This window comes from Coregonus clupeaformis, unplaced genomic scaffold, assembly GCF_020615455.1.
Source record: "Coregonus clupeaformis isolate EN_2021a unplaced genomic scaffold, ASM2061545v1 scaf0044, whole genome shotgun sequence".
Taxonomy (NCBI): domain Eukaryota; kingdom Metazoa; phylum Chordata; class Actinopteri; order Salmoniformes; family Salmonidae; genus Coregonus; species Coregonus clupeaformis.
The window spans coordinates 199,764-218,831 of NW_025533499.1; the positions used below are offsets into that span (position 1 = coordinate 199,764).

General features: G+C 46.6%; 1 protein-coding gene across 1 annotated transcript in view; it reads left to right on the top strand.

The window, feature by feature from the left end:
* The first annotated feature begins 982 nt into the window (after positions 1 to 982).
* The window catches only part of LOC121555711 (intersectin-2-like), a 103,297-nt gene continuing 85,211 nt past the window's right edge, over positions 983 to 19,068 (top strand). Inside the window, exons 1-2 of the mRNA XM_045212714.1 lie at positions 983 to 1,201; positions 7,488 to 7,548. Coding sequence (XP_045068649.1) covers positions 7,542 to 7,548 — 7 coding nt within the window. The 5' untranslated portion in view covers positions 983 to 1,201; positions 7,488 to 7,541. The remainder of the gene's footprint in view (positions 1,202 to 7,487; positions 7,549 to 19,068) is intronic.

Genomic DNA, 19,068 nt, shown 5'->3' on the forward strand with positions numbered 1-19,068 from the left:
CAAAATTATGTGGACACCTGCTCGTTGAACATCTCTTTCCAAAATAATGGCCATTAATATGGAGTTGGTCCCCCCTTTGCTGCTATAACAGCCTCCACTCTTCTGGGAAGGCTTTCCACTAGATGTTGGAACATTGCTGCGGGGACTTGCTTCCATTCAGCCACAAGAGCATTAGTGAGGTCGGGCACTGATGTTGGGCGATTAGGCCTGGCTCGCAGTCGGCGTTCCAATTAAGCCCAAAGGTGTTCGATGGGGTTGAGGTCAGGGCTCTGTGCAGGCCAGTCAAGTTCTTCCACACCGATCTCGACAAACCATTTCTGTATGGACCTCGCTTTGTGCACGGGGGCATTGTCATGCTGAAACAGGAAAGGGCCTTCCCCAAACTGTTGCCACAAAGTTGGAAGCACAGAATGTCATTGTATGCTGTAGCGTTAAGATTTCCCTTCACTGGAACTAAGGGGCCGAGCCCGAACCATGAAAAACAGCCTCAGACCATTATTCCTCCTCCACCAAACTTTACAGTCGGCACTATGCATTCGGGCATGTGGCGTTCTCCAGGAATCGCCAAACCCAGATTCATCCGTCAGACTGCCAGATGGTGAAGCGTGATTCATCAACCCAGAGAGTGCGTTTCCACTGCTCCAGAGTCCAATGGAGGCGAGCTTTACACCACTCCAGTGAGTGTTGTAACCGAGGACAGACCATTTTTTACTCACTATGCATTGTAAATGTAAAACCTAACAGCACCCATGCAGGGCCACATTTAGTAGGCAGACGTCGCAGAAATGTCATGAATGGAGTTGACAGGATTGCTTATTCCTACATGTCAGAGAGCGGGGTTCGCTGTACATGTATCTGGACCTACCCAACGTTGAGTCCTTCTAAACGGATGTTATTTGCATGTATACTGACACGCCCACTTCCCTGGTCGGCCCGCCCCCAGGTTCCGTCTCTCCTCCCAGCTGCACTGAGACACGGACGTCATACCATCCTGGTTTGTAGCAGTCTGGGAATCATCTGCTCATCGCAGCAAGCTTCCTCTCTCCCAGTTATAAACCAAAACCGCAACAGGTTCAGGACGATATTAGTGTTCTAGATGGGATTTAAGGAATAACGTCGCCAGGGGGGATTTGTCCTAAACTAGGAAGAGGATGAAACGAGCAGCCACGGAAGCTGCCGCTACCCTCCTTTGCAATGAACGGTAAGCGATGTGCAGGATGTGTGATCGAGGTAGACTATAGACAGGGTTTAAGACAGGGTTTAAAAGAAAACGGGGTTAAAGACTTTTATAAACACAAGACATCTGCCTCTATAATAACATTGGTTTTTATGTCATATAGGCCTACATAGGATCGTTTGTCCCGGTCAAGTGTTTCTAAAATTCAAAACAGGTTATAATTTTGCTAATATTAGCCTATATTATAGGCTAATAACTGTCAACCTCTGTAGGCTATATTATATGCTGCTGCCTCCTCTCCAACATATAGTCTTCTGTCATATGGCAGATTATTCTCAGGCTGCAAAAAATCTGGTCTGCAATTCGACCCAGTAATGGTCCACTGCCACCACCGCTCCTCTGTACTGCAGATATATAGTTAGACTTTCCCAGGCGTAATTTATCATTTACCGTAACAATAGAACATCAGGACACTGCGATGTCCCCTGAGGGTTAGCCCCTACTGTCAACAGAGAGCGAGGGGGGGATTTGATGGAAGAGAGAGAGAGTTCAGCCCTACTTCCCTGTAACTCCAGTATTAAGTGTAGATCCCTGTGTAACTCCAGTATTAAGTGTAGATCCCTGTAACTCCAGTATTAAGTGTAGATCCCTGTGTAACTCCTGTAACTCCAGTATTAAGTGTAGATCCCTGTAACTCCAGTATTAAGTGTAGATCCCTGTGTAACTCCAGTATTAAGTGTAGATCCCTGTAACTCCAGTATTAAGTGTAGATCCCTGTGTAACTCCAGTATTAAGTGTAGATCCCTGTAACTCCAGTATTAAGTGTAGATCCCTGTGTAACTCCAGTATTAAGTGTAGATCCCTGTGTAACTCCAGTATTAAGTGTAGATCCCTGTGTAACTCCAGTATTAAGTGTAGATCCCTGTGTAACTCCAGTATTAAGTGTAGATCCCTGTAACTCCAGTATTAAGTGTAGATCCCTGTGTAACTCCAGTATTAAGTGTAGATCCCTGTAACTCCAGTATTAAGTGTAGATCCCTGTGTAACTCCAGTATTAAGTGTAGATCCCTGTAACTCCACTATTAAGTGTAGATCCCTGTGTAACTCCAGTATTAAGTGTAGATCCCTGTGTAACTCCAGTATTAAGTGTAGATCCCTGTGTAACTCCAGTATTAAGTGTAGATCCCTGTGTAAATCCAGTATTAAGTGTAGATCCCTGTGTAACTCCAGTATTAAGTGTAGATCCCTGTGTAACTCCAGTATTAAGTGTAGATCCCTGTGTAACTCCAGTATTAAGTGTAGATCCCTGTAACTCCAGTATTAAGTGTAGATCCCTGTAACTCCAGTATTAAGTGTAGATCCCTGTGTAACTCCAGTATTAAGTGTAGATCCCTGTGTAACTCCAGTATTAAGTGTAGATCCCTGTGTAACTCCAGTATTAAGTGTAGATCCCTGTGTAACTCCAGTATTAAGTCTAGATCCCTGTGTAACTCCAGTATTAAGTGTATATCCCTGTGTAACTCCAGTATTAAGTGTAGATCCCTGTGTAACTCCAGTATTAAGTGTAGATCCCTGTGTAACTCCAGTATTAAGTCTAGATCCCTGTGTAACTCCAGTATTAAGTGTAGATCCCTGTGTAACTCCAGTATTAAGTGTAGATCCCTGTAACTCCAGTATTAAGTGTAGATCCCTGTGTAACTCCAGTATTAAGTGTAGATCCCTGTGTAACTCCAGTATTAAGTGTAGATCCCTGTGTAACTCCAGTATTAAGTGTAGATCCCTGTGTAACTCCAGTATTAAGTGTAGATCCCTGTAACTCCAGTATTAAGTGTAGATCCCTGTGTAACTCCAGTATTAAGTGTAGATCCCTGTAACTCCAGTATTAAGTGTAGATCCCTGTGTAACTCCAGTATTAAGTGTAGATCCCTGTAACTCCACTATTAAGTGTAGATCCCTGTGTAACTCCAGTATTAAGTGTAGATCCCTGTGTAACTCCAGTATTAAGTGTAGATCCCTGTGTAACTCCAGTATTAAGTGTAGATCCCTGTGTAACTCCAGTATTAAGTGTAGATCCCTGTGTAACTCCAGTATTAAGTGTAGATCCCTGTGTAACTCCAGTATTAAGTGTAGATCCCTGTGTAACTCCAGTATTAAGTGTAGATCCCTGTAACTCCAGTATTAAGTGTAGATCCCTGTGTAACTCCAGTATTAAGTGTAGATCCCTGTGTAACTCCAGTATTAAGTGTAGATCCCTGTGTAACTCCAGTATTAAGTGTAGATCCCTGTGTAACTCAGTCATGTGGTCTATCTGGACCATCAGGTTAATATGTGAAAACATAGTGTATAGTAAAACATAGTGTATAGTAAAACATAGTGTATAGTAAAACATAGTGTATAGTAAAACATAGTATATAGTAAAACATAGTGTATAGTAAAACATAGTGTATAGTAAAACATAGTGTATAGTAAAACATAGTATATAGTAAAACATAGTATATAGTAAAACATAGTATATAGTAAAACATAGTGTATCTATATGACATCTAAGATGATATCTGGCTCCAGCTCAAGGCTCCAGAGAGAACGGCAGTGTAGGGAACCCATTCCAGAGTTGACCCAGAAAAGCGACCGGAGAGAGGAGAAGAGGTGCAGGATACATATTCCCATCTGTGCTATAGACCAGACGGCGGAAGGCGTGTGTGAGAGAGAGGTTTTGTGTGTGTGTGCCTATTCAGCTGTTCACCGGAGGATCACACACACACACACACACACACACACACACACACACACACACACACACACACACACACACACACACACACACACACACACACACACACAGAGGCCTCTTTCTACTCTGGCTCCGTGGTGCTTCCTGGGCTCTGTCTCTTAAGGCGTCAGTTAGCTTCCTAGCTTTGCTAGCCTAGCCGAACAGAACGAGTGTGGTCACATACTCCCTTAAAAGCCAAATCTCAGACTGGCCAATAAAAATAAAAGATTAAGATGGGCATTCTGAGGTATGGCTTTTTCTTTGCAACTCTGCCCAGAAGGTCAGCATCCCAGAGTCGTCTCTTCACTGTTGACGTTGAGACTGGTGTTTTGCGGGTACTATTTAATGAAGCTGCCAGTTGAGGACCTGTGAGGCATCTGTTTCTCAAACTAGACACTCTAATGTATTTGTCCTCTTGCTCAGTTGTGCACCGGGGCCTCCCACTCCTCTTTCTATTCTGGTTAGAGCCAGTTTGCGCTGTTCTGTGAAGGGAGTAGTACACAGCGTTGTACGAGATCTTCAGTTTCTTGGCAATTTCTCGCATGGAATAGCCTTCATTTCTCAGAACAAGAATAGACTGACGAGTTTCAGAAGAAAGTTATTTGTTTCTGGACGTTTTGAGCCTGTGATCGAACCCACAATTGCTGATGCTCCAGATACTCAACTAGTCTCAGAAGGCCAGTTTTATTGCTTCTTTAATCAGCACAACAGTTTTTAGCTGTGCTAACATAATTGCAAAAGGGTTTTCTAATGATCATTTAGCCTTTTAAAATGATAAACTTGGATTAGCAAACACAACGTGCCTTTGGAACACAGGACTGATGGTTGCTGATAATGGGCTTCTGTACACCTATGCTCTCTCCTCTCGCCTCTCGCCTCTCTCTTTCTCCTCTCCTCTCTCTCCTCTCTCGTCTCTTCTCTCCTCTCATATTCAAATTCAAATTTGGATTGCTTTAACGCCATTAAATACATTTTGTAGATATAGCCAAAGCAGTATAGTGGTCCAGCATTTCAGTAAATCCAATGCAATGAGGAGAAGGAAATCCAGTTCATTTTAGTAGTAATAATAATAGTACTTATGTGACCTACCGGCTCGATTCGGTCTTATGTAGCAACATTTGAAATTGTGTTTTTTACATTGGATAAAAGTAGAGACTCAGAGCTAGAAATTGGTATATCATACACTACAGTTGAGGAACAATGGGAAAATAATTCTGCTTTGAAAGTTGATAGACTTCTAACCTCACCTTTGAGAATAAGGAAGCTGATCCGCACCTAATTAGAATACGAGCTCCTCCTCCCAGGTGCACTGAGGCTAGGAAACACTGTCACCACCGATAAATCTACAATAATAGAGAATTTCAACAAGCATTTTGCTACGGCTGGCCATGCTCTCCACCTGGCTACCACTACCCCGGCCACCAGCTCTGCACCCTCCGCTGTAATTTGCCCATGCCCCCCCGCTTCTCCTTCACACAAATTCAGACAGCTGATGTTCTGAGAGCTGCAAAATCTGGACCCCTACAAATCATTTGGGCTAGACAATCCGGACCCTTTCTTTCTAAAAATAGCCGCCGAAATTGTTGCAGTCCCTATTACTAGCCTGTTCAACCTCTCTTTCGTAACGTCTGAGATCCCCAGAGATTGGAAAGCTGCCGCGGTCATCCCCCTCTTCAAAGGGGGTGATACTCTAGATCCAAACTGTTACAGACCTATATCCATCCTACCCTGCCTTTCGAAAGTTTTTGAATGCCAAGTTAACAAACAGATCACCGACCATTTCGAATCCCACCGTACCTTCTCCGCTATGCAATCCGGTTTCCGAGCGGGTCATTGGTGCACTTCAGCCACGCTCAAGGTCCTAAACAATATTATAACCGCGACCGATAATAGACAGTACTGTGCAGCCGTTTTCATTGACCTGGCCAAGGCTTTCGACCGCATTCTTATTGGCAGACTAAATAGCCTTGGTTTCTCAAATGACTGCCTCGCCTGGTTCACCAACTACTTCTCAGATAGAGTTCAATGTGTCAAATCGGAGGGCCTGTTTTCTGGACCTCTGGCAGTCTCTATGGGGGTGCCACAGGGTTCAATTCTTGGGCCGACTCTTTTCTCTGTGTATATCAATGATGTCGCTCTTGCTGCTGGTGACTCTCAGATCCACCTCTACGCAGACGACACCATTTTGTATACATCTGACCCTTCATTGGACACTGTGTTAACAAACCTCCAAACGAGCTTCAATGCCATACAACACTCCTTCCGTAGCCTCCAACTGCTCTTAAACACTAGTAAAACTAAATGCATGCTCTTCAATCGAACGCTGCTGGCACCCGCCCACCCGACTAGAATCACTACTCTCGACGGGTCTGACCTAGAGTATGTGGACAACTGCAAATATCTAGGTGTCTGGTTAGACTGTAAACTCTCCTTCCAGACTCACATTAAGCATCTCCAATCCAAAGTTAAATCTAGAATCTGCTTCCAATTTCGCAACAAAGCCTCCTTCACTCATGCTGCCAAAAATGCCCTCGTAAAACTGACTATCCTACCGATCCTTGACTTTGGCGATGTCATTTACAAAATAGCCTCCAACACTCTACTCAGCAAATTGGATGTAGTCTATCACAGTGCCATCCGTTTTGTCACCAAAGCCCCATATACTACCCACCACTGTGACCTGTACGCTCTTGTTGGCTGGTCCTCACTACATATTTGTCGCCAAACCCACTGGCTCCAGGCCATCTATAAATCACTGCTAGGCAAATCTCAGCCTTATCTTAGCTCATTGGTCACCATAGCAACACCCACCCGTAGTATGCGCTCCAGCAGGTATATCTTACTGGTCATCCCCAAAGCCAACACCTCCTTTGGCCGCCATTCCTTCAAGTTCTCTGCTGCCAATGACTGGAACGAACCGCAAAAATCTCTGAAGCTGGAGACTCTTATCTCCCTCACTAACTTTAAGCATCAGTTGTCAGAGCACCTTACCGATCACTGCACCTGTACACAGCCCATCTGTAATTAGCCCACCCAACTGCTCATTTGCACCCCAGTATCTCTATTTGCACATCATCTCTTGCACATCTATCATTCCAGTGTTAATACTAATTGTAATTATTTTGCACTATGGTCTATTAATTGCCTTACCTCCATAACTTGCTACATTTGCACACACTGTATATATATTTTCTGTTGTATTTTTGACTTTATGTTTTGTTTTACCCCATGTGTAACTCTGTGTTGTTGTTTTTATCGCACTGCTTTGCTTTATCTTGGCCAGGTCACAGTTGTAAATGAGAACTTGTTCTCAACTGGCTTCTTACCTGGTTAAATAAAGGTTAAATAAAATAAATAAATAAACAACAACAGCAGTCAAGCACCCAAGCTAACTGGCTAACAGTACACTTTAACTTTAAATGAAAACGACTTTCTAACTAAATTAGAAACGTGTAATATCAGAAAATGTAGCTAGCTAACCATTATCTCCTTCCTCTCCCTTCTCCTCTCCGTCATCTCTCTTCTCGCTCTTCTCTTCAGATGTCTGTGAACAGAGGAGCTCCCTCTAGCCGTTAGTGCTCCCCACCTGCAGCTATGAATGGTAAGAACAATACTCCGTCTGTGTGTTTTCCAGTGCTGTTTCGCTAGGAGAGAGAGAGAGAGAGAGAGAGAGAGAGACAGAGAGAGAGAGAGAGAGAGAGAGAGGTGATGATGTTGTTGTTGTTGTTGTTGTCCTTCCTAACCTGTTAGCAGAACAGTCAATATAGAGCGCTCTGTCGAGTCAGCTCTCTGCCTCAGTTTCTCTCTCTCTCTCTGCCTCAGTTCTCTCTCTCACTGTCTGCCTCGGTTCACTCTCTGGCTGTGTCTCTGCTCTCCATCTCAGTCTCAGCTCTCTCTCTCTTTCAATTCAATTAAATGTGCTTTATTGGCATGACGTAACAATGTACATATTGCCAAAGCTTAATTTGGAGATTTACAATATGAACATAATTAATAATAATAATAATCAATATTGTCAACGGGACAACAGTAACAACAGTAACCAAGGGTCAAAATAACCATTGAACAATAACAATATAGAGGACATGTGCAGGTTGGTTGGTCTGTCAGACACTGTCCCTCATCTTATGGCAGGCAGCAATGTAGTGCTCTGCCAACCCACAGCTCTCTGAGTCCTCCCCCAACAGGACGGGTAGCCTATCCTGCCAACCCACAGCTCTCTGAGTCCTCCCCCAACAGGACGGGTAGCCTATTCTCATCAGAGAGGTCTTTGAAACCTTAAAAACGGTTTCAAATTTGGGTAAATGACACTCTCTAATTGTTGTATATTTTTGACATTTTGTCAGGAAATGCAGCTCTGTCTCAGGTTCTGCTGTGGTGCAGTGGTTGCACAGCCTTTCCTCTACAGGGAGCCAGGTTTTCCTGTCTACCCTTCTCAATGGCAAGGCTGTGCTCACTGAGCCTGTACTTTGTCAAGGTTTTTCTAAGGTTTTGATCAGTCACCATGGTCAAATAGTTAGCCACGGTGTACTGTCGATTTAGGGCCAGATAGCACTGCATTTTACTTTGTGCTTGTGTTTCCCAATAAGTAATGCAGTTTTGTTTTGACTGTGTTGTAATGTGGTTTATTCTGATTGATTGGATGTTCTGGTCCTGAGGCTTCAGTGTGTTAGTAGAACAGGTTTGTGAACTCAGCCCCAGGACCAGCTGGATGAGGGGACTCTTTTCTTTGCTCAGCTCTTGGCATTGCAGGGCTTGGTAATGATATGAGAGGGGGTCACTGTATTTTAGATGTTTCCAAAACTTAATTGGTATTTTTTGAGTTTTTATTATTAGTGGATATTGGCCTAATTCTGCCCTGGATGCATTGTTTGTAGTTTTCCTCTGGACATGTAGGAGAATCTTACAGAACTCTGCATGCAGGGTTTCAATGGGGTGTTTGTCCCATTTGGTGAAATGTTGCTTTGCAAGTGGACCCCACACCTCGCTGCCATAAAGTGCAATTGGTTCAATGACACATTCAATTAGTTTTAGCCAACTTTTAATAGGTATTTCAATTTGAATTTGTTTTTTAATGGCGTAGAATGCCCTGCATGCTTTCTCACTCAGTTCATTCACTGCATCATAAAGGTGTCCAGTTGAGCTTATTTTTAAACCTAAGTAATTGTAGTGTGTGCAGTACTCTATATATGTTGTACCAATTGAGAACTTTGGTCTAATTCCCTGAGATCTGGATCTTCTCTGGAAAATCAATATTTGAGTCTTTTTTGGGGTTTACTGCCAGGGCCCAGGTCTGACAGTACTGCTCTAGCAGGTCCAGGCTCTGCTGTAGGCCATGTGCTGTGGGTGACAGCAGGCACAGGTCATCTGCCAAGAGCAGGCATTTAACCTCTGAATTGTGGAGACAAACACCAGGGTCTGGGGATTTTTCTAGAATAGTGGCCAATTCGTTGATGTAAATACTGAAGAGTGCAGGGCTCAGATTGCAACCCTGGCGAAGGCCCCGCCCCTGGTTAAAGAATTGTGTTCTTTTCTTGCCAATTTTGATGCTGCACGTATTTAATTATGCTATATGTTTTACTGTCTCAGAGAGGAGAGGAGGGAAGGGAGTTAGGGAGGAGGGTGGAGTAGAGGAGAGGAGAGGGGAGACTCCATAACTTCTCTGTTCCTCTCTTCTCTCTCACCTCTTTCATGGCCTGTCCTCTTCTTGTTCATCCATTCCATTTATCCAAAGCCTTAATTTAGGTCTCATAAGAGCTTCTCATTGGATGGTTCTGTGATGTGTATCCAATGAGCTCTCTGCCCTGAGGAGAACAGAACAGTTAAGAGGCTTTTTTCTCTACAGCTATTGCCTGGCTTAGTTGGGTAGAGCCCACGAATATGTAACTACATATGTAAATATGCTGAAAAAGAGATTTGGTAAAAAACGTTTTTTTTTGCAAATGTATTAAGAATAAAAAACTAAAATACCTTATTTACATAAGTATTCAGACCCTTTGCTATGAGACTCGAAATTGAGCTCAGGTGCATCCTCTTTCCATTGATCATCCTTGAGATGTTTCTACAACTTGATTGGAGTCCAGCTGTGGTAAATTCAATTGAAGAAACAAAATTCTCTGGTCTGATGAAACCAAGACTGAACTCTTTGGCATGAATGCCAAGCTTCACGTCTGGAGGAAACCTGGCACCATCCCTACGGTGAAGCATGGTGGTGGCAGCATCATGCTGTGGGGATGTTTTTCAGCAGCAGGGACTGGGAGACTAGTCAGGATCGAGGGAAAGATGAACGGAGCAAAGTACAGAGAGATCATTGATGAAAACCTGCTCCAGAGCGCTCAGGACCTCAGACTGGGGCGAAGGTTCATCTTCCAACAGGACAACGACCCTAAGCACACAGCCAAGACAACGCAGGAGTGGCTTCGGGACAAGTCTCTGAATGTCCTTGAGTGGCCCAGCCAGAGCCCGGACTTGAACCTGATCAAACATCTCTGGAGAGACCTGAAAATATCTGTACAGCGACACTCCCCATCCAACCTGACAGAGCTTGAGAAGATCTGCAGTGAAGAATGGGAGAAACTCCCCAAATACAGGTGTGCCAAGCTTGTAGCATCATACCCAAGAACACTCGATGCTGTAATCACTGCCAATGGTGCTTCAACAAAATACTGAGTAAAGGGTCTGAATACTTATGTAAATGTGATTTTCCGTATTTATTTTATTAACAAAAAGTTCTTAACCTGTTTTTGCTTTGTCATCATGGGGTATTATGTGAAGATTGATGAGGGAAAAAAACAATTTAATCCATTTGATAATAAGGCTGTAACGTAACAAAGTGGAAAAAGTCAAGGGATCTGAATACTTTCCAAAGGCACTGTATATATATATATACATACATACACTCTACGTGACCGAAAGTATGTGGACACCTGCTCGTCGAACATCTCATTCCAAAATTATTTGCATTAATATGGAGTTGGTCCCCCCTTTGCTGCTATAACAGCCTCCACTCTTCTGGGAAGGCTTTCCACTAGATGTTGGAACATTGCTGCGGGGACTTGCTTCCATTCAGCCACAAGAGCATTAGTGAGGTCGGGCACTGATGTTGGGCGATTAGGCCTGGCTCGCAGTCGGCGTTCCAATTCATCCCAAAGGTGTTTGATGGGGTTGAGGTCAGGGCTTTGTGGAGGCCAGTCAAGTTCTACCACACCGATCTCAACAAACCATTTCTGTAAGGACCTCGCTTTGAGCACGGGGGCATTGTCATGCTGAAACAGGAAAGGGCCTTCCCCAAACTGTTGCCATAAAGTTGGAAGCACATAATCGTCTAGAATGTCATTGTATTCTGTAGCGTTAAGATTTCCCTTCACTGGAACTAAGGGGCCTAGCCCGAACCATGAAAAAAAGCCCCAGACCAATATTCCTCCTCCACCAAATTTTACAGTTGGCGCTATGCATTCGGGCAGGTTGCGTTCTCCTGGCATCGCCAAACCCAGATTCGTCCATCGGACTGCCAGATGATAAAGCGTGATTCATCAGTCCAGAGAACACGTATCCACTGATTTTCGAGCTTCCCTCAGCCATCTGCTGCCTTCTCCCTTACACTGACAATGGGTTGAATGCTGTAAGCCTCAGCCATCTGCTGCCTTCTCCCTGACACTGACAATGGGTTGAATGCTGTAACCCTCAGCCATCTGCTGCCTTCTCCTGACACTGACAATGGGTTGAATGCTGTAACCCTCAGCCATCTGCTGCCTTCTCCCCTACACTGACAATGGGTTGAATGCTGTAACCCTCAGCCATCTGCTGCATTCTCCCTGACACTGACAATGGGTTGAATGCTGTAAGCCTCAGCCATCTGCTGCCTTCTCCCTGACACTGACAATGGGTTGAATGCTGTAACCCTCAGCCATCTGCTGCCTTCTCCTGACACTGACAATGGGTTGAATGCTGTAAGCCTCAGCCATCTGCTGCCTTCTCCCTGACACTGACAATGGGTTGAATGCTGTAACCCTCAGCCATCTGCTGCCTTCTCCCTGACACTGACAATGGGTTGAATGCTGTAACAGAAAAAAAGGATGAATAAGAGCCATGATTAATAAAAGTTCCATAATGGTGACTGCACAATACTGCTTATCACTCATTAACCATCATTTAATCACATTAGTTTAATAATACACTGCTCAAAAAAATGAAGGGAACACTTAAACAACACATCCTAGATCTGAATGAATGAAATAATCTTATTAAATACTTTTTTCTTTACATAGTTGAATGTGCTGACAACAAAATCACACACAAATTATCAATGGAAATCAAATTTATCAACCCATGGAGGTCTGGTTTTGGAGTCACCCTCAAAATTAAAGTGGAAAACCACACTACAGGCTGATCCAACTTTGATGTAATGTCCTTAAAACAAGTCAAAATGAGGCTCAGTAGTGTGTGTGGCCTCCACGTGCCTGTATGACCTCCCTACAACGCCTGGGCATGCTCCTGATGAGGTGGCGGATGGTCTCCTGAGGGATCTCCTCCCAGACCTGGACTAAAGCATCCGCCAACTCCTGGACAGTCTGTGGTGCAACGTGGCGTTGGTGGATGGAGCGAGACATGATGTCCCAGATGTGCTCAATTGGATTCAGGTCTGGGGAACGGGCGGGCCAGACCATAGCATCAATGCCTTTCTCTTGCAGGAAGGAACCCAGGGCCAACCGCACCAGCATATGGTCTCACAAGGGGTCTGAGGATCTCATCTCAGTACCTAATGGCAGTCAGGCTACCTCTGGCGAGCACATGGAGGGCTGTGCGGCCCCCCAAAGAAATGCCACCCCACACCATGACTGACCCACCGCCAAACCGGTCATGCTGGAGGATGTTGCAGGCAGCAGAACGTTCTCCACGGCGTCTCCAGACTCTGTCACTTCTGTCACATGTTCTCAGTGTGAACCTGCTTTCATCTGTGAAGAGCACAGGGCGCCAGTGGCGAATTTGCCAATCTTGATGTTCTCTGGCAAATGCCAAATGTCCTGCACGGTGTTGGGCTGTAAGCACATCCCCCACCTGTGGACGTCGGGTCCTCATACCACCCTCATGGAGTCTGTTTCTGACCGTTTGAGCAGACACATGCACATTTGTGGCCTGCTGGAGGTCATTTTGCAGGGATCTGGCAGTGCTCCTCCTGCTCCTCCTTGCACAAAGGCGGAGGTAGCAGTCCTGCTGCTGGGTTGTTGCCCTCCTACGGCCTCCTCCACGTCTCCTGATTTACATTTACATTTACGTCATTTAGCAGACGCTCTTATCCAGAGCGACTTACAAATTGGTGCATTCACCTTATAGCCAGTTGGATAACCACTTTCCAATTGTTTTATTTATTTATTTATTTATTTATTTATTTTTTTGGGGGGGTAGAAGGATTACTTTATCCTATCCCAGGTATTCCTTAAAGAGGTGGGGTTTCAAATGTCACCTGGCCTGTCACCTGGTAGCGCCTCCATGCTCTGGACACTACGCTGACAGACACAGCAAACCTTCTTGCCACAGCTCGCATTGATGTGCCATCCTGGATGAGCTGCACTACCTGAGCCACTTGTGTGGGTTGTAGACTCAGTCTCATGCTACCACTAGAGTGAAAGCACCGCCAGCATTCAAAAGTGACCAAAACATCAGCCAGGAAGCATAGGAACTGAGAAGTGGTCTGTGGTCACTACCTGCAGAACCACTTCTTTATTGGGGGTGTCTTGCTAATTGCCTATAATTTCCACCTGTTGTCTATTCTATTTGCACAACAGCATGTGACATTTATTGTCAATCAGTGTTGCTTCCTAAGTGGACAGTTTGATTTCACAGAAGTGTGATTGACTTGGAGTTACATTGTGTTGTTTAAGTGTTCCCTTTATTTTTTTGAGCAGTGTATATTTCATTCATGTGACTTAGTTTTTATTTGATTACTTTCCTTTCCTTGACGTCATCATCTCATCTCTGCTCAGACGGTAGCAGCCAGCCAGAAAACCATCTAACCTTATGTCTGTTTTCCCCATTATAGAGTAATCCTTTTTATCTTAAATCATTTGACTAGTTCTTCAAAGTACATAAGGCATACTTTCAATGCTGCTTATTACCAACTTCTACAACTATCGATGGAATCGAGCCACCTCACCAGCTGTCTCTGTCTCTGTCTCTGTCTCTGTGTTGGTTTGATGGAGTAGAGCCACCTCACCAGCTGTCTCTGTCTCTCTCTCTCTGTGTTGGTTTGATGGAGTAGAGCCACCTCACCAGCTGTCTCTGTCCCTCTCTCTGTGTTGGTTTGATGGAGTAGAGCCACCTCACCAGCTGTCTCTGTCCCCCTCTCTCTCTGTGTTGGTTTGATGGAGTAGAGCCACCTCACCAGCTGTCTCTGTCCCCCTCTCTCTCTGTGTTGGTTTGATGGAGTAGAGCCACCTCACCAGCTGTCTCTGTCTCTCTCTCTCTGTGTTGGTTTGATGGAGTAGAGCCACCTCACCAGCTGTCTCTGTCCCTCTCTCTGTGTTGGTTTGATGGAGTAGAGCCAGCTCACCAGCTGTCTCTGTCTCTCTCTCTCTCTGTGTTGGTTTGATGGAGTAGAGCCACCTCACCAGCTGTCTCTGTCTCTCTCTCTGTGTTGGTTTGATGGAGTAGAGCCACCTCACCAGCTGTCTCTGTCCCTCTCTCTCTCTGTGTTGGTTTGATGGAGTAGAGCCAGCTCACCAGCTGTCTCTGTCCCCCTCTCTCTCTGTGTTGGTTTGATGGAGTAGAGCCACCTCACCAGCTGTCTCTGTCTCTTTCTTTGTGTTGGTTTGATGGAGTAGAGCCACCTCACCAGCTGTCTCTGTCTCTCTCTCTGTGTTGGTTTGATGGAGTAGAGCCACCTCACCAGCTGTCTCTGTCCCTCTCTCTCTCTCTGTGTTGGTTTGATGGAGTAGAGCCACCTCACCAGCTGTCTCTGTCTCTCTCTCTGTGTTGGTTTGATGGAGTAGAGCCACCTCACCAGCTGTCTCTGTCCCTCTCTCTGTGTTGGTTTGATGGAGTAGAGCCACCTCACCAGCTGTCTCTGTCTCTCTCTCTGTGTTGGTTTGATGGAGTAGAGCCACCTCACCAGCTGTCTCTGTCCCCCTCTCTCTCTGTGTTGGTTTGATGGAGTAGAGCCACCTCACCAGCTGTCTCTCTCTCTCTCTCTGTGTTGGTTTGATGGAGTAGAGCCACCTCACCAGCTGTCTCTGCCCCCCTCTCTCTGTGTTGGTTTGATGGAGTAGAGCCACCTCACCAGCTGTCTCTGTCCCCCTCTCTCTGTGTTGGTTTGATGGAGTAGAGCCACCTCACCAGCTGTCTCTGTCTCTCTCTCTCTGTGTTGGTTTGATGGAGTAGAGCCACCTCACCAGCTGTCTCTGTCTCTCTCTCTGTGTTGGTTTGATGGAGTAGAGCCACCTCACCAGCTGTCTCTGTCCCTCTCTCTCTCTGTGTTGGTTTGATGGAGTAGAGCCACCTCACCAGCTGTCTCTGTCTCTCTCTCTGTGTTGGTTTGATGGAGTAGAGCCACCTCACCAGCTGTCTCTGTCTCTCTCTCTGTGTTGGTTTGATGGAGTAGAGCCACCTCACCAGCTGTCTCTGTCTCTCTCTCTCTGTGTTGGTTTGATGGAGTAGAGCCACCTCACCAGCTGTCTCTGTCTCTCTCTCTGTGTTGGTTTGATGGAGTAGAGCCACCTCACCAGCTGTCTCTGTCTCTCTCTCTCTCTCTGTGTTGGTTTGATGGAGTAGAGCCACCTCACCAGCTGTCTCTGTCCCCCTCTCTCTCTGTGTTGGTTTGATGGAGTAGAGCCACCTCACCAGCTGTCTCTGTCCCTCTCTCTGTGTTGGTTTGATGGAGTAGAGCCACCTCACCAGCTGTCTCTGTCTCTCTCTCTGTGTTGGTTTGATGGAGTAGAGCCACCTCACCAGCTGTCTCTGTCCCCCTCTCTCTCTGTGTTGGTTTGATGGAGTAGAGCCACCTCACCAGCTGTCTCTCTCTCTCTCTGTGTTGGTTTGATGGAGTAGAGCCACCTCACCAGCTGTCTCTGCCCCCTCTCTCTGTGTTGGTTTGATGGAGTAGAGCCACCTCACCAGCTGTCTCTGTCCCCCTCTCTCTGTGTTGGTTTGATGGAGTAGAGCCACCTCACCAGCTGTCTCTGTCTCTCTCTCTCTGTGTTGGTTTGATGGAGTAGAGCCAACTCACCAGCTGTCTCTGTCTCTCTCTCTGTGTTGGTTTGATGGAGTAGAGCCACCTCACCAGCTGTCTCTGTCCCTCTCTCTCTCTGTGTTGGTTTGATGGAGTAGAGCCACCTCACCAGCTGTCTCTGTCTCTCTCTCTGTGTTGGTTTGATGGAGTAGAGCCACCTCACAGGCTGTCTCTGTCTCTCTCTCTGTGTTGGTTTGATGGAGTAGAGCCACCTCACCAGCTGTCTCTGTCCCCCTCTCTCTCTGTGTTGGTTTGATGGAGTAGAGCCACCTCACCAGCTGTCTCTGTCCCTCTCTCTCTCTGTGTTGGTTTGATGGAGTAGAGCCACCTCACCAGCTGTCCCTCTCTCTCTCTGTGTTGGTTTGATGGAGTAGAGCCACCCCACCAGCTGTCTCTGTCTCTTTCTCTGTGTTGGTTTGATGGAGTAGAGCCACCTCACCAGCTGTCTCTGTCTCTCTCTCTCTCTGTGTTGGTTTGATGGAGTAGAGCCACCTCACCAGCTGTCTCTGTCTCTCTCTCTGTGTTGGTTTGATGGAGTAGAGCCACCTCACCAGCTGTCTCTGTCTCTCTCTGTGTTGGTTTGATGGAGTAGAGCCACCTCACCAGCTGTCTCTGTCCCTCTCTCTGTGTTGGTTTGATGGAGTAGAGTCACCTCACCAGCTGTCTCTGTCTCTCTCTGTGTTGGTTTGATGGAATAGAGCCACCTCACCAGCTGTCTCTGTCTCTCTCTCTGTGCTGGTTTGATGGAGTAGAGCCACCTCACCAGCTGTCTCTGTCTCTCTCTGTGTTGGTTTGATGGAGTAGAGCCACCTCACCAGCTGTCTCTGTCCCCCTCTCTCTCTGTGTTGGTTTGATGGAGTAGAGCCAGCTCACCAGCTGTCTCTGTCTCTCTCTGTGTTGGTTTGATGGAGTAGAGCCACCTCACCAACTGTCTCTGTCCCTCTCTCTCTCTGTGTTGGTTTGATGGAGTAGAGCCACCTCACCAGCTGTCTCTGTCTCTCTCTCTCTGTGTTGGTTTGATGGAGTAGAGCCACCTCACCAGCTGTCTCTGTCTCTCTCTCTGTGTTGGTTTGATGGAGTAGAGCCACCTCACCAGCTGTCTCTGTCCCCCTCTCTCTCTGTGTTGGTTTGATGGAGTAGAGCCACCTCACCAGCTGTCTCTGTCCCTCTCTCTCTCTGTGTTGGTTTGATGGAGTAGAGACACCTCACCAGCTGTCTCTGTCCCCCTCTCTCTCTGTGTTGGTTTGATGGAGTAGAGCCACCTCACCAGATGTCTCTGTCCCTCTCTCTCTCTGTGTTGGTTTGATGGAGTAGAGCCACCTCACCAGCTGTCTCTGTCCCTCTCTCTGTGTTGGTTTGATGGAGTAGAGCCACCTCACCAGCTGTCTCTGTCTCTCTCTCTCTCTGTGTTGGTTTGATGGAGTAGAGCCACCTCACCAGCTGTCTCTGTCCCTCTCTCTGTGTTGGTTTGATGGAGTAGAGCCACCTCACCAGCTGTCTCTGTCTCTCTCTCTCTCTGTGTTGGTTTGATGGAGTAGAGCCACCTCACCAGCTGTCTCTGTCTCTCTCTCTGTGTTGGTTTGATGGAGTAGAGCCACCTCACCAGCTGTCTCTGTCCCCCTCTCTCTGTGTTGGTTTGATGGAGTAGAGCCAGCTCACCAGCTGTCTCTGTCCCTCTCTCTGTGTTGGTTTGATGGAGTAGAGCCACCTCACCAGCTGTCTCTGTCTCTCTCTCTCTGTGTTGGTTTGATGGAGTAGAGCCACCTCACCAGCTGTCTCTGTCTCTCTCTCTGTGTTGGTTTGATGGAGTAGAGCCACCTCACCAGCTGTCTCTGTCCCTCTCTCTGTGTTGGTTTGATGGAGTAGAGCCACCTCACCAGCTGTCTCTGTCCCTCTCTCTCTCTGTGTTGGTTTGATGGAGTAGAGCCAGCTCACCAGCTGTCTCTGTCTCTCTCTCTGTGTTGGTTTGATGGAGTAGAGCCACCTCACCAGCTGTCTCTGTACCTCTCTCTGTGTTGGTTTGATGGTGTAGAGCCACCTCACCAGCTGTCTCTGTCCCCCTCTCTCTCTGTGTTGGTTTGATGGAGTAGAGCCACCTCACCAGCTGTCTCTGTCCCTCTCTCTCTCTCTGTGTTGGTTTGATGGAGTAGAGCCACCTCACCAGCTGTCTCTGTCCCCCTCTCTCTCTGTGTTGGTTTGATGGAGTAGAGCCACCTCACCAGCTGTCTCTGTCCCCCTCTCTCTCTGTGTTGGTTTGATGGAGTAGAGCCACCTCACCAGCTGTCTCTGTCCCTCTCTCTGTGTTGGTTTGATGGAGTAGAGCCACCTCACCAGCTGTCTCTGTCTCTCTCTCTGTGTTGGTTTGATGGAGTAGAGCCACCTCACCAGCTGTCCCTCTCTCTCTCTGTGTTGGTTTGATGGAGTAGAGCCACCTCACCAGCTGTCTCTGTCTCTCTCTCTCTGTGTTGGTTTGATGGAGTAGAGCCACCTCACCAGCTGTCTCTGTCCCCCTCTCTCTCTGTGTTGGTTTGATGGAGTAGAGCCACCTCACCAGCTGTCTCTGTCCCTCTCTCTCTCTGTGTTGGTTTGATGGAGTAGAGCCACCTCACCAGCTGTCTCTGTCTCTCTCTCTGTGTTGGTTTGATGGAGTAGAGCCACCTCACCAGCTGTCTCTGTCTCTCTCTCTCTCTGTGTTGGTTTGATGGAGTAGAGCCACCTCACCAGCTGTCTCTGTCCCCCTCTCTCTCTGTGTTGGTTTGATGGAGTAGAGCCACCTCACCAGCTGTCTCTGTCCCCCTCTCTCTCTGTGTTGGTTTGATGGAGTAGAGCCACCTCACCAGCTGTCTCTGTCTCTCTCTCTCTCTCTGTGTTGGTTTGATGGAGTAGAGCCACCTCACC